The sequence below is a fragment of the Ailuropoda melanoleuca genome, chromosome 9 (genome assembly GCF_002007445.2).
Source record: "Ailuropoda melanoleuca isolate Jingjing chromosome 9, ASM200744v2, whole genome shotgun sequence".
In the NCBI taxonomy this organism is placed as follows: Eukaryota; Metazoa; Chordata; class Mammalia; order Carnivora; family Ursidae; genus Ailuropoda; species Ailuropoda melanoleuca.
The window spans coordinates 40,378,738-40,393,205 of NC_048226.1; the positions used below are offsets into that span (position 1 = coordinate 40,378,738).

Genomic DNA, 14,468 nt, shown 5'->3' on the forward strand with positions numbered 1-14,468 from the left:
TTAGATGACAAAAATAAGTTAAAAAGTTAATATTTTCTGTTGACTAAACCTTAAACTTAATAAAATTTAAAGTAGTTTGGAAGGCAATCAGTATGTGTTCTTCCTTATCTCTTAAGACAATTATTACAAATACTATTTGTGGCAAGAGTAAAAGGCAAATATTCTTGATAAATGAAATTGAACTTAGTATAAATAGTAATTTATAAATGAAAATCACATTTTAATTTCTGTTCTTCCACATAAATTCACCAAGCAAAATTGAAAACCTGTATTAAAAACACCTTAAATATGTGACTTTTCAGAAAGCTGTAAATTATTGCTTCCCTGAGTAGGAGAGCCTAGCATTTGAGAGGCATCACCCTGGCAGCATTGTTTTCTTTTTCTCCTTGACACAATAGAGTATCCATTGTGACTAGAGAGAAGTAACTTTGGTTACTAGGTATTATGCTGCTTCTCTATGCAATCAGACTGCCTAAAAGCAGAAATATTAAAAATTGTGTGCTTTTTCCCTTTCTCTCATTCTTTCCCCTTATTCAAGGATTCATTCATACATTCATTCATACATTTATTCAGTGAACATTTCTTGGATATAGGTTGTATACCAGGCATTATAAAAGTTGAATAAAGCATGATCTTACCTTCATTGACCTTATAGTTTAGTTCCATGTGTGATACTCCATTCTGAATGTTAGAATCAAAACTACCTCTTTCTTTAGGCTAAATTCTGTATTTTTAAAATTACGGTTTAGATTCCTGTGTGAGGAAAGAAGGCTTTTCTAGGATTTAAAATTCTAAGCATATGGGATACTTTAAATTCTTTTGGGAGAGAGTTGGGAGCGTGAATGAGAGGCATCCCTAAGGATGCCTGCTTTACCCACTATTATCAGGATCATGTAGGCCAGAAGTGTTTATCAAGAGAATTTCATGGTGTTCATGATGGAAAGTGGAATTTAGTATTCCATAAAAATCAACAGACATCCATTTATATTGATACCGCTTGAGCCTTTCCCCCCTGAAATAGTTCAGTGATGTAATAAAGCAGTTATATGACACTTTTTAATGGAAAGTCCCATCATTTAGCTGCATTGTGAGGGAATAAGACACAAAAATGATGATATCCATATCAGTTCATAAACTGCGGTTAATTATTTCATCTATATTCCTTGTAGCTGACTCATTAGGGAAAATTGTTTTGTTTAGAAATGATCAATTTTTTATACTATGGTATTATATAGTAGGACTAAAAAGGAGAGGAGCTTCAAAAATATCTGTGCTTCTTGACATAGTATTTTACTATTAAAATATTTTGAAAGTATATAATTTGATTTTAACAGCTTTATCAAGGTAATTTACGTATCATAAAGTTTACCCATTGAAATTGTACAACTCTGGTTTTTAGTATATTTACAAGTTGTACAGCCATCGCTATTGTCATCACCCCAAAATGTAATTTGATTTTTGAGTTCTGTCTACGGAAACATGACTCAAAATTAAAGTTTTTCTTAAAAAATTAACATCCTTCTATGGAGTTTGTTTGGCATGATGAAAAAATTCTGGAAATGCCTTAATTTTGTGTGTGTGGTGGTTGCACAGCATTGTGAACATACTTAATGCCACTGAATTCAGTGGCAATGGTTAAAATGATAAATTTTATATTATGTATATTTTACCACAATAAAGATTAATATTCATTTATATGAAATCAGAATTGGTGGCTTAACTTTAAAAGTTTTTGGAAATTTCAGCCTGAGCCATGCATAGTCCTAATAATTTTTTCTCGAACATGTTATAACAAAGATATTCTTATAGTAAAAAAAATCACATTATTAATTTTCACAGACTGGAAAACAGATCTTAAAATTTTTGTAGGTATTTATCTTTATAGAATAATTTCCGTAGAATTATGAAGTAAAGGTAATTAGCTTTTCTGTGATTTTGTACTCTCTGAAAAAGCCAGATGCCATACAATGCAGAATCATTTATCTAAAGGAAGGAGAAGTAAATACACAGACACACGCACACACAGTAATTTAACAGTATCCGTTTATAGATGTTTGAAGTCTCTGGAAGGAAATACCAGAAATGGTAATGTTGGTTGGTTTGGGCAGGAGAACTGGGTGACTGCGTTTCATGGGCAGGAGGGATATTTTCCATGTGTGTGAATGTTTGACCTGCTGAAACATTTTAAATAAACAATTTATTATCCTGATCCCAGACTCAGAATCAAACATGACTGTGTTCTTTACTACTGTGCTTTGGTGACAGTGGATTATGTTGAAATTGACATTGATTTGAAAATGAGCTATATTACTTAAGTTGTTTTCTTTCTAGGAATTGATTATGGGTTAAGTTTACCACTTGGGGAAGATTATGAACGTAAGAAACATAAACTAAAAGAAGAATTGAGGCAAGATTACAGACGCTATCTTACTCAGGTAATACATTCTATTAGTTAGCTGGATTTTGTGCTTCAGAATTCATCTGCTAAATTTGTTTTCCTAAAGTTTTAGTCATGTGTTAATTTTTAGGTTTTCATTGGTTATCTAACAGGATATTATAGTGACAGTTAAGGGACATATATGACATTGGTAGAAAATGGTCTGAGAACAGGTGCCTGGAATAATAGATTCTTGATCTTTGCAGTAGGGTAGTGGGTTTTAATTTTAAATGAGATTGTAAGTTCTGGCTGTTCATGTTTTCTGTAGAGTTATCATGGTTTGAAAAAACCCATTATGATTCCCTACTCCTCTACTTCCTACAACCATGTATTAAAATGACACATGGAATTCCAGCTGCCACTTATTTTCCTGTCAGCTAAGCTTTTAAAAACTTCATTTAACATGTTTACTTAGCTTCCAAATTCTTTGCTTTATGATTTACTCTATTTACTTAGCAAAACCCTTGTTTTAAGTATGTTTGGTTAAATTATCTAATTGCTAAACTAAAGATTTCTTGTAAGTTTTGAAATGCAATTTACTTTTTAGCTTATCAAATTATTTTAAACAATTATCATGTTTCTAGTCATCTCAAGATAGTCTATAGTTTTTTTTAATACTTTGTAATGTTTGTTCCAAGTGTATAAGTGGTCTCTTATTTATTCTGATTTGCACATGGAGAGAAAGAACTTTGAATACATTTTATCAATGGTTTGTTTCCCTTGACTTTAGGGTATTACACAAGCAAAAAGAAAGGTAGGGTTGCCTGCAAAATGTTCTTTAATTTTTTTTTTTATTTTTTAGATCTACTAGCTTGCACTTATTTTCATTTATGATGATGCTCTCAAACTATTAAGAAAAATAACTTCATTTGTGATTTTGAGACTTTTGAATGGTAACATGTTGTATCCTTGGTTTTACCAAGATGGCAGTCTATATGTTACAATTTTTCATTAATATAAACAATCATTCTTTTTGATTCCTGCTTTGCATTTATTTTTGTTGCTTTCTTATGCATCTTTTAGAAATATTCTGCAGCTATTATAAGCCCATTTGTTTTCAGCATGCCGGTTTTTTCCTTCAAATTATGCTAATCACATTAAGATTAATAAAATAATAGATAGTATATTCTAAGATGTTTTTCAACTGTGTGTTGTCAGGATTTGGATTCCTGGGTATATATGCACCCAAACCTACGGATTGCGTTTGTAAATTTATATTGGAAAACAAAAACACTATAGTTTTACAGAACTTTTTAAAAAGAATCTCACACATTCATTCATCATTCATTCAACACTTTTTAAGCAGTTATGAAGAAGAATCCATCTTTAGGGGGTCTTAAAATCCGGTGGTAGAGATAACATTCATACAGGTTAGAAACTGATAACTAATAAGGCTATAATGATCAGGAAAGACCTAAAGGTGTTATTTTGTAAGATATTGTAGGTTAGGTAGGATTTGGATATTCTAGAGGGCAAATCAAGGAGAGGAAGCTTTTCAGATGGAGAATATAGAATGAAGGACTTGGACGGCAGGCTTTAGCTTTGTATGAATGAGGCACGTGTGATTTACCAGTCCGAGTAGGTTAGAGTAGATTCTTTTTGAGAGTAGTAAAAAATTATGATGTAGGTAGATAGGATAGGATCAGATTAGATTTTCTTTTAAGATTTTATTTATTTGACAGAGAGAGAGACAGCCAGTGAGAGAGGGAACACAGCAGGGGGAGTGGGAGAGGAAAAAGCAGGCTCCCAGTGGAGGAGCCTGATGCGGGGCTCGATCCCAGAACACTGGGATCACGCCCTGAGCCGAAGGCAGACGCTTAATGACTGAGCCACCCGCGCCCCAGATTAGATTTTTAAAAGGAATTTTATTTATTTATTTATACACACACACACACACATATGTACGTACATACATACATATATACATACATGTATGTGTGTGGTGTGTGTGTGTGTGTGTGTATATGTAGGTTCCACACCCAACATGGAGCTTCAACTCATGACCCTGAGATTATAGAATGAGCCAGCCAGGCACGTCTAGAGTAGATTTTTAATTTGATATGTGTGAAACATTATACTTCCTTAAGCAGCCTGTGAAGAGCTTGATAACTGTTTTAGAACTGTTCTGCATATTAGAGATTCTTATCTTATTGTTTATTTTAAATTGTTGGTATAGATTTTTAGCTCTTCTTTCCACTAATTTTTAGTCTGTTCTTCATGCCACTTTCCAGAATGATCCTGCCCCTTACCAATTTAAATACTTCAGTGTCTCCTCTCTGACCTTCAGGATAAAAATGCATACTCCTGGGGCACCTGGGTGGCATAGCGGTTAAGCGTCTTCCTTCGGCTCAGGGCGTGATCCCGGCATTGTGGGATCGAGCCCCACATCAGGCTCCTCCACTATGAGCCTGCTTCTTCCTCTCCCACTCCCCCTGCCTGTGTTCCCTCTCTCGCTGGGTGTCTCTGTCTCTGTCAAATAAATAAATAAAAATCTTTAAAAAAAAAAATACATACTCCTTAGCATGGCATGTGAAGTCTTTCATGTTCCAGCCCACCTCCCTGGCCTCGTACCTCAATATTCTCCTTGTCTCCCACTGCTTCTTATTGGGTGGGGTTTTCCTCTGGTTATCTACCATTTTCACTTGTGGATTTTATATTACTTCATAGACGTAAGATTTTAAAAAAGAATGGTGGTAGGAGGCATAGGAAGAAATTGCCTTTATGAAAGAGAAAAAGATCAAGGAGTGTAAGTCTTTAAATTCAAATGGATATGAAGGAGTCTTTGGTGTTGTGTTATCAAGAATGTGGTTGTGATAGAGGAGCAGGTAGTCCCTTAATAAGCAAGAGACAAATTTTGGTTGAGGTCTGAGAAGGTGGGCATGGATAGGAAAGCACGGGAAAAAGAAAATTACATAGGGTTTGTGTAGGTGGCTTCAGTTGGCTTCCTTGACCCCTAGGAAGTCCTGTTCTTTTATTTAAATTTTTTTTAATTTTTTTTTTTTTTTAGATTTTATTTATTTATTTGTCAGAGAGACAGAGAGAGCATAAGCAGGGGGGAGTGGCAGGCAGAGCAGGCCCAGAAAAACAGGTTCCCTGCTGAGCAAGGATGCGGGCCTTGATTCCCGGACCCGAGGATCTAACCTGAGCCGAAGGCAGATGCTTAACCAACTGAGCCACCCAGGTGTCCCAGGAGGTCCTATTCTTTATGGATTTTTTTTTTCTTTTGTGATTTCCAGACTTTTGGATTGCATGGATATTTAAATTAAAAAAAAATTTAATCTTTAAATTTTGCTAAGAAGAACCATTAAACAACTGCCATCTTCTTTCCATTTTTAGAGTAGAAGACACTTGACCATTTAAAAGTGCAGGGAGAACATATTCCCAGAAGAACAATTTTTTTTTAAAAGATTTTATTTATTTATTTGACAGAGAGAGAGACAGCCAGTGAGAGAGGGAACACAAGCAGAGGGAGTGAGAGAGGAAGAAGCAGGCTCCCAGCGGAGGAGCCTGATGCGGGGCTCGATCCCAGAACGCTGGGATCACGCCCTGAGCTGAAGGCAGACATTTAACGACTGAGGCACCCAGGTGCCTCTCAGAAGAACAGTTTTTAAATTGAATTAGTTAATGTATATTTACAGCCCGGACTTCTCTCCTGAACCTCACACTTTTCCATTTGGCTACCTATCTTAGAAATCTAATGGGTATTTTATGTTGAGCGTGTCCTAAAGGGAACTCTGGATTTCTGTTTTTTTCCACTCCCATCCTCTAGAAGCCTGAACTGCTTGTAGCCTGTTCTTTTAATTTGTCATAGCACTTATTACATTCTAAAATACCATACTCTTCATTATGTTTATTATTTCTTGTCAGTTTCCTGTGTTTGAATGTAAGCTTTAGGAGGGCAGGGATCTTTGTTTTCTTCACTGATGAATCTCAGATATATCAAACAGTTTGGGACAATAGGCAGTCACTATTTATTGAATGAATGAGAGAGTGTCTAAAATTTAGCTTTTTGATAACTCACTATATTGTCCTTATTTACTTTGGGCCTGTGGGACTGTGAAGTGCCCAGTGAAGGAGTGAGGATGCTATCTCTGTCTTCCCAGAGTTGGAACTCTGAACGTGTTGTTTTGTACATATATGACTCTACAAAATGGCAAGGTTTACAGTGTACTTTTTATATAAGGGTTAAACTGACTCAGGGATCTAGTCTGGTATCCTATTTTTTCCCTTGATAAATAAGTTTAGAGTTCTATACAACCAACTTTCAAAATAGCTTTTGTAGCAAAACTTATTTGTAAATTCAGATTCAATGAAACCTTATATTTTTATTTTTTATTTTTTTTAAAGATTTATTTACCTATTTTAGAGAGTGAACAAGAACGAGCGTGGGGAGGGGGCAGAGGGAGAGAGAATCTCTAGCGGACTCCACTGAGCGTGGAGCCTGACACGGGGCTTGATCTCACAATCCTGAGATCATGATCTGAGCTGAAACCAAAAGTTGGTCACTTAACTGTGCCACCCAGGCACCCCTCAGTGAAACCTTATTAATCATTCAGTTTTATTAATCACTCTATTCCCAAATGTTTTGAATATAACTATATTGTAGCATTTGGTACATTATAGTTATCTGTTTACATGTTTGTTTCCTCAGCTGAATTGTAAATTTCTTACATAGAGGGGATATATTCTTATATTTTGTCTCCCTACCACCAAAAAAAAAAGTAACTGTAAAGTTTTAGGTAGTTGCTTGTTTAATGAATAAATAAAAGCCATGGAACTACACAGCTTAACAAGTATCCATTCATTTAATCTTCATAACTTAGTGATTTAGATGGCATTATCCCTGCCTTATGGACAAAGAAATTGAGGCAGAGGGGCACCTGGGTGGCTCAGTTGGTTAAACAACTGCCTTTGGCTCAGGTCATGATCCTGGAGTCCCAGAATAGAGTCCCTCATCGGTCCCTGCTCAATGGGGAGTCTGCTTCTCCCTCTGACCCTCCCTGCCTCATGCTCTTTCTTTCATTCTCTCTCTCTCAAATAAATAAATAAAATCTTAAAAGAAATTGAGGCAGAGGTGTTAAATAATTTCCAGATTATATGACTACCAAGCAGTACCAGAAAATTGGGGATCATATATGTTTTTTACTCATCCCTTGTGTTTGCTTTATAGTATTCAAAGATATTTTACATTTTTAATCCTCTTTGATTCTTACATCAGCTTTGGTAGGTAGGCAGAGCAGATACCATTCTCATTTTATGTAAGAAGCCTGGGTCAGGGAGGTTAAGCAAGTTGCTCAGTGTTATAGAACTGAGAGGTGTGGGGCCTAGTCCTGGAGCCCAGGTCTTTGGACTCCTAGTATGATGCTCTGTCTACTACACTGCATTACCTAAGTCTTTAATGAACAGGAATGGAGGTACACATAAGGGAATAATGTTCATAGTTTATATCTTTTGGCATTTGAGTGCATATACCCTCATAAATTATTGCAGGAAAATTAGTAAAAAACATTATTGCAGCATGTATACGGATCTTGGTGAGGAAGTTTAAATTTGCCTCAAATTTGCCAAAGAATGAAGGGCACTGAGAATGAAGAATGTGTGCTTAGAAGAGAAATGTAAATTAGGAAAGAGTTTCCTTTTTTCCCATGCTTTTTAATCATCTTGAATATATGTTGCAAATGAAAATTAAGACCTGATTCTCCTCTTCAGGGACTTGTTGATTGGAAGAAAATTCTGTTTTCTAGTTACTTTTGTACTTTCTGTCTTTATCTCCATTTCATTCTTTTGCTCTGCATAATGTATAGTTTAGAAAATAGAATGTAAAGACACATTAACAAAACATTTTATAAAGGCAATTAGGTAATATATGTTTTTTAATGTGTATATATACAGAAAAACTTTCTGTCCACGAGTGAAACAGATCCATCTACTCTGGGAGTTTCTCTTCCTATTGGTGAGAGGTTATCTGCCAAGGTAGGTGGATAGGAGTAGTTATTGTGAGTAGTAGTTTTATGAGGTATCAAAATAATTAAAGAACATACTCCTGACTTAAATGCAAGCAGAAGATTATATCATTTCCCACCCTTGAATATGTCTTTAAAAAAATCTGTGGAGTCTCTAGTTTTGCTGTTTTTAAAAGAACTTTTGAACATAATGTTTATACTGATGTAAGTGATATATCTTTAATATGTGAATTGAATATTTAGAATTTGCTTTTCAGCATTGGTTTCTGAGCTATAAAATTCATGCTGTGTGTCAGAGTTATCAGTGAGATGAGTGGATGAGAGTATACTGAGGTTTGATGTAGGGTGAGGTCTGGAGCTGTTTGAATGTGTTTCTATCACTCGACAAATACATGTACTTAATCTTTAGAGGTGGTAGTGATAAAGCACTGCATACCCCTTGTAGGAACTAAATTTCCAAGCTAGATCAGCAATCATGACATATAGTACGTAAGACAAACAGAAAGATGATAAGTTTCAAAAGATGACCTAGTTAGAACTTTAATTTTTTTTTTTTTTTAGATTGTGCTGTTTGAATGACAGTGGAAATATTAAGGCTTAAAGATATTTCCTAATATAGTGTGTGTTTCAACAGAACATTTATATTACATTTTAGTATCTGTGATAATTTTACCTATTTATTTTTAAAATATATTCAACCTTCTTGATACTTGGGAAGAAATGATTAGCAGTAGATCTTTTGGATGTGGGGTGAGGGAATGAGGCAGGAAAGATGTCTCTGAGAAGGAAAGAAGGAAGGTAACCTGGTCAAATCTCCTTGGAAATATGGTAATGACAGGTCTCCTGGCAAACACATTCATGTAGTTACTAGTGGGAGAATTTTATTTATGAATGCTTTTGGTTGAAGCAGCTCCCTTCTATTAAAGACCTCCTATATTGACCTGGACTTAAGCATGTAGTAATGCTTATTTTAATGTGGCAAGAAAGGATGTGTGGGGTATTGCATTGGTGGCTTCAGACCTCTTCCTGCCTCTCTCGTGCCTTGCAAGTACTTCTGTCCTTGAAATTATTAATAAAGCTTAATTCTGGGTAAGATCTCTTATTTTGTATAAGTTTGATTGGACATAAAAGTACTTTTTCCCGAAGTGGAGTTTTAATGTTTCCTTTTGGTTTTTATTTTAAGGAAAGGTTGAAACTTGAACGCAACAAAGAATACAATCAATTTCTCAGGGGTAAGGAGGAATCTACTGACAAGTTCAGACAGGTAGAAAAGAGTAGCACTGAGGTAGGTTTTGCTTTTAAAGTAAATCTTTTAACACCAGAGGTTGAATATTTTGTATTTACTTGAAAATATTTTTATTTGTTAAATATTTCACTTGGTTTTTATGTAAATATTTTAAGGATTAAGCCAAATTGAACTAAAACAGGGCATTTTAATATTTAGTTTTATTAATGGTTATTATATATTGAAGAACTTACCCTACCTTTTAACTTCATGGGGGAGATTTAATTTTAGAGGTTGGCTTTAAGTGATGTTTAGTTTTTACTTTTTATTTTTATTTACTTTTTTACTTTTTTTTTTTATGAGTGCCAGCAGGCAGGGGAGGGGGCCAGGGAAGGGTGAGAGGGAGAGAGAATCTTAGGCAGACTCTATGCCCAGCATGAATAGAGTCTGGCACAGGGCTTGATCTCATGACCCTGAGATCATGACCTGAGCCAAAATCAAGAGTCGAACACTTAAGGTACTGAGCCACCCAGGTACCCCTAGTTTTTACTTTTAAATGACTTTTAAAATACGATTTCTAGCTATATATTTTTTTTCCAAATTTAAGAATGGTTGATATTAATAGTGCCAAAAAATCGACCACTTTCTATATTGTTTGTATTAAGAATTTAATTTGAGATATTTTGAAGCAATATTACCTGCCAAAATATGCCTACTGTAGGAATTTGCATTTAGTTTATCCTCTCTTTCTGTAGCCACTTACCCATATCACTGGTGCTTGTTTATATTTTATTTATTAAGTTTTGAAGGATAACATTTCCCTGAAGTTTTTTTTCCCCAAAGATAAGCTATTTCTTTTGGGTGATTAAGCCTTGGTGTTGAGATGATAAATAGACTAAGCAGCATTTGGGGGTTTAATTACTTTTTAAGAAATAGCATCATATTAAGATCTGTTTCTTGTTTTCTTTTTTAATTGACCAGCACAAGAATCAAAGAAATAAAAAACCTATTAGTCAGGTTAAGCCTGATTTACCTTCACAAATACAAACATCTTGTGAAAATTCAGAGGGTCCTAGAAGAAATGTCTTAACTTCTTCAGAGGCATATGAAGAGCTTCTAAACCAAAGAAGACTAGAGGAGGACAGATATCGACAACTAGATGATGAAATTGAATTAAGGAGTAGAAGAATCATTAAAAAAACTAATGAAGAAGTGGACATTTCCAATAAAAAACATCAAAGGTTTGCCAACAAAACTGACATTCCAGATAGAAGATTTCGCAGGTTTAATGAGGATCGTGTTTTTGATAGACAGTATTATAGACCAGATCAAGATCCTGAAGTAAGTGAAGAAATGGACGAGAGGTTTAGATATGAAAGTGATTTTGATAGAAGACTTTTGAGAGTGTATACAAATGACAGGTATTTACAACTTCTTTTTTATTTTCATTATTTGCTTAATATTCATGTTACTTTTTATGATTATGTTAGGGAGAAGCAGTTTCATTTATCTACATATTTGGTTAATTGTAAGATGCTGTCAGTTTGAAGTTGTAGCATTATTTTTTACATGCCGCTGAAGGAACAAGTAAAACCCCCAAGATTGAGGTAAAAGGGACCCCGTAATAAAGCTGGGACGCTGACAGGCTACAACCTTCATGTAAAATTAAATGGGAAATAAATTTTTTCACAGAAGGTTACAGAAAGGAAGCTTCCATATGTCAACCTTGGCACTGAATGGAGGGATTAAAAAAAACACAAAAACCTTCTCTGAGATTTTGAACTGTAAGCCAGTACCAATTAAGGTTTGCAGTCTGAATTCATGTTGCCAGTATTGTTTAAAACACCTTGAGGCAAGAATTCAGGGTTGCCTCAGATTCATCATAGCGCCCCTAGGTGACTGACAGGAGAAAAAATAACTCTTTGCGATAACTTGATTCAACTAGGTTGATGGCAAAACCAGATTCAGATGTTAAAATGTGGATAAAAAGGACATTTTAAAATAGATGAAATACAGCTTTTCCTTTAATGTTCCTGTGCTCTCAGTACTTCTATCAATATACTTCATTGTTTTTAAGTCTCTTATTAAACATTTACTTAAGTGAAATGATACCAGATTTTTACTATCAGATTTTCAGATGCCTTTCAGTTCTTTGGCATGATTGCTTTTGGGACAGTACTTGTAATTTCTTAACTGCTACAGTGGGATTTTATTTTAATAAGTTATTTACCTTAATACTTAAAATTTGCTATATTTTCACAAACTTTTGTTGGAGATAGAAATATGTCAGGGTTCTATATTTGTCAGTGACTTGTTAACTTGAAAGGGTTAAATCTAAATTTTGAAGAGTTTATGGGACCTGTTTCTTTTGTCCAAATAGATTACCTTTTAAATGTTTTAGAAAATCTCTGAGACATAATGTTACACATTCAGCGTTCTAGTTATTAATAATAATACAAAACCTTTATAGTTTGTTGTCTTCTGTTCTTTATTCTGTAGCTATTATGGCCTGCTTGCCCAGTCTTTTTAATAATCATCCTGATTTAAGTGATATGAGTGAACGATTAGAATTTTGCAGTACTACTTGTCATTTCTATCTGATTTGAATCTGTTTGTACTTCAGAAAATATTCTATATCCTATGATGTTTTATATTTGAAAATGTTTATACCTGAAGGTAGTCCAAGGCTGGCTAAACTAAAAGAGCTCTGAATTGGGGAATTGCAGGTAGTCTTGGACTCTTGGTTCTGCCTACTTTGTACTTGAAAACATTTTTTCTTTATGGTGTCTGTTTATCTTTAAGGTGTAATGTAATGCTATCTTTTAAGTTTGGGATTTCAAGAAACTTAAGATGATGATCGCTTTTAAAATGTTAGTCTATTATTTTTGTAATTATATCCTGTGATAATTCTATACTTGAACAAGTGAATTTCAGCCTAATTGAGAACTATCTTATGCTCTTATGTATTCCATAAATGAAATGAACTCTTTTTATATAATCTCATCTAAGTAGTATTTTAAGAATAGATTAAACATGAAGATGAGTGAGAATAATTCCTGTTACACGTTTTAAAATGTTTAGCAGTATTTCTTCAAATTTAAATCATTATTATATAATACTTCCATTTTGTTAATGCATTAACTTACATCTCTGGATGTAAGGTTTTTCACATATGTTTCTAAGGCATGAGGTTAAAATTGAATTTCTGTATTTCAGATTTGTAGATTCCTTAATTCCAGCAAAAAAAAAAATTCACATCTGTGATTCAGTAGTTTATTTAGGAGGCAGAGCGATTGATGGGAAAAATGACTCTACTTATCAGTAAAATCTTTGAGACTACAGAAATGTGTAACTGCATTTGGCCTCTTGCTCTAACCATTTATTCTTTTTAAAAATATTTTTACTAAGTATAGTTGATATGCAGTGTTAGTTTTAGTTGCACACATAGGGATTTGTCAGTTGTACACATTATGCAGTGTTCACCACAATATGCGTAGTTACCATCTTTCACCATACAACGTTGTTGATATTACTGTCTATATTCTCGATGTTGTATTTTTCGTCTCTGTGACTTATTTTTTACTAGCGGTTTGTGTCTCTTAATCCCTGTCACCTGTTTAGGTCTTTCCGCCCATGCCCCTGCCCTCTGGCAATAAGATTTTTGTCTGTACTTATAGTCTGTTTCTGTTTTTTGTTGTTTGTTCATTTGTTTTGTTTTTTTAGATTTCACATGAGTGGTATTTTTCTGTCCCTGACTGATGTATTTTCACTTGGCATAATACCCCCTGCGTCCATCCATGTTGTTGGAAATGGCAAGATCTCATTATTTTTTATGGCTAATATTCCGTTTTATATCTATACCACATCTTCTTTATCCATTCATCTGTGGATGAACACTTGGGTTGCTTGGCTTTTTTAAGTAATGTTGCAATAAGCATAGAGGTGCAGGTATCTTTTCAAATTAGGGTTTTCATTTACTTTGATTAAATACCCAGTAGTGGAATTACTGGATCATATGGTATATCTATTTTTAATATTTTGAGCCATCTCCATACTGTTTTCCATAGTGGTTGCACCAGTTTACATTCCCACCACATTGTATGGGAGTTCCCTTTTCTCCACATCCTAACTAGCACTTATTATTTTTTGTCTTTTTGATACTAGCCATTCTCAGTGGTGTGATGTGATATCTCATTGTAGTTTTCATTTGCATTTCCCTGATGGTTAGTGATGTTGAGCATCTTTTCATGCGTCTCTTGGCCATTTGTATGTCTCTTTGGAAGAATGACTACTCAGGTCCTCTACTTGTTTTCCAATCAGATTATTTACTTTTTGGTTTGAATTGTATGAGTTCTTTATATGTTCTGGAAATTAACCCCTTATTGGATGAATCATTTGCAGATATCTCCAGTAGGTTGCTTTTTGTTTTGTTGATGGTTTCCTTTTTGTACAAAAGCATTTTATTTTGGTGTAGTCCTGATAGGGTTTCTTTTTTCTTCTTCTTTTTTTTTTTTGCTTTTGTTTCCCTTACCTCAGGAGACATATCCATAAATATGTTGCTAAGGCTGATGTCCAAGAGACTGCAGTGTTTCGTCTTAAGAGTTTCATGGTCTCATGGTTTTCAGGTCTCATGTTTAGGTCTTCAATCCATTTCGAGTTTATTTTTGCGTATGGTGTAAGAAAGTGGTTTGGTTTTATTTTTTTACATGTAGCTGTCCAGTTTTCCCAGCACCATTTATTGAAGAAACTTTTTTCACCATTGTAGATTCTTGCCACCTTTGTCATAGATTAATTGACTGTGTAAAGTGTGGGTTTATTTCTGTGTTCTCTTTTCAGTTCCACT

General features: G+C 34.4%; 1 protein-coding gene across 8 annotated transcripts in view; it reads left to right on the forward strand.

Moving 5' to 3' along the window:
- CSPP1 (centrosome and spindle pole associated protein 1) overlaps positions 1–14,468 on the forward strand; it is a 159,437-nt gene that overhangs the window by 43,560 nt on the left and 101,409 nt on the right. For 6 of the 8 annotated variants that reach the window (XR_002142123.2, XM_034668149.1, XM_034668148.1 and 3 more), the window contains exons 4-8: positions 2,332–2,435; positions 3,168–3,191; positions 8,330–8,410; positions 9,584–9,685; positions 10,607–11,046. Coding sequence is in view for 7 of the 8 variants with exons in the window: in XM_034668149.1 (XP_034524040.1) it covers positions 2,332–2,435; positions 3,168–3,191; positions 8,330–8,410; positions 9,584–9,685; positions 10,607–11,046 (751 nt within the window). In the remaining variant the exon portion in view is untranslated. The remainder of the gene's footprint in view (positions 1–2,331; positions 2,436–3,167; positions 3,192–8,329; positions 8,411–9,583; positions 9,686–10,606; positions 11,047–14,468) is intronic. The other 2 variants (XM_011221214.3, XM_011221215.3) reach the window with 2 other exon arrangements.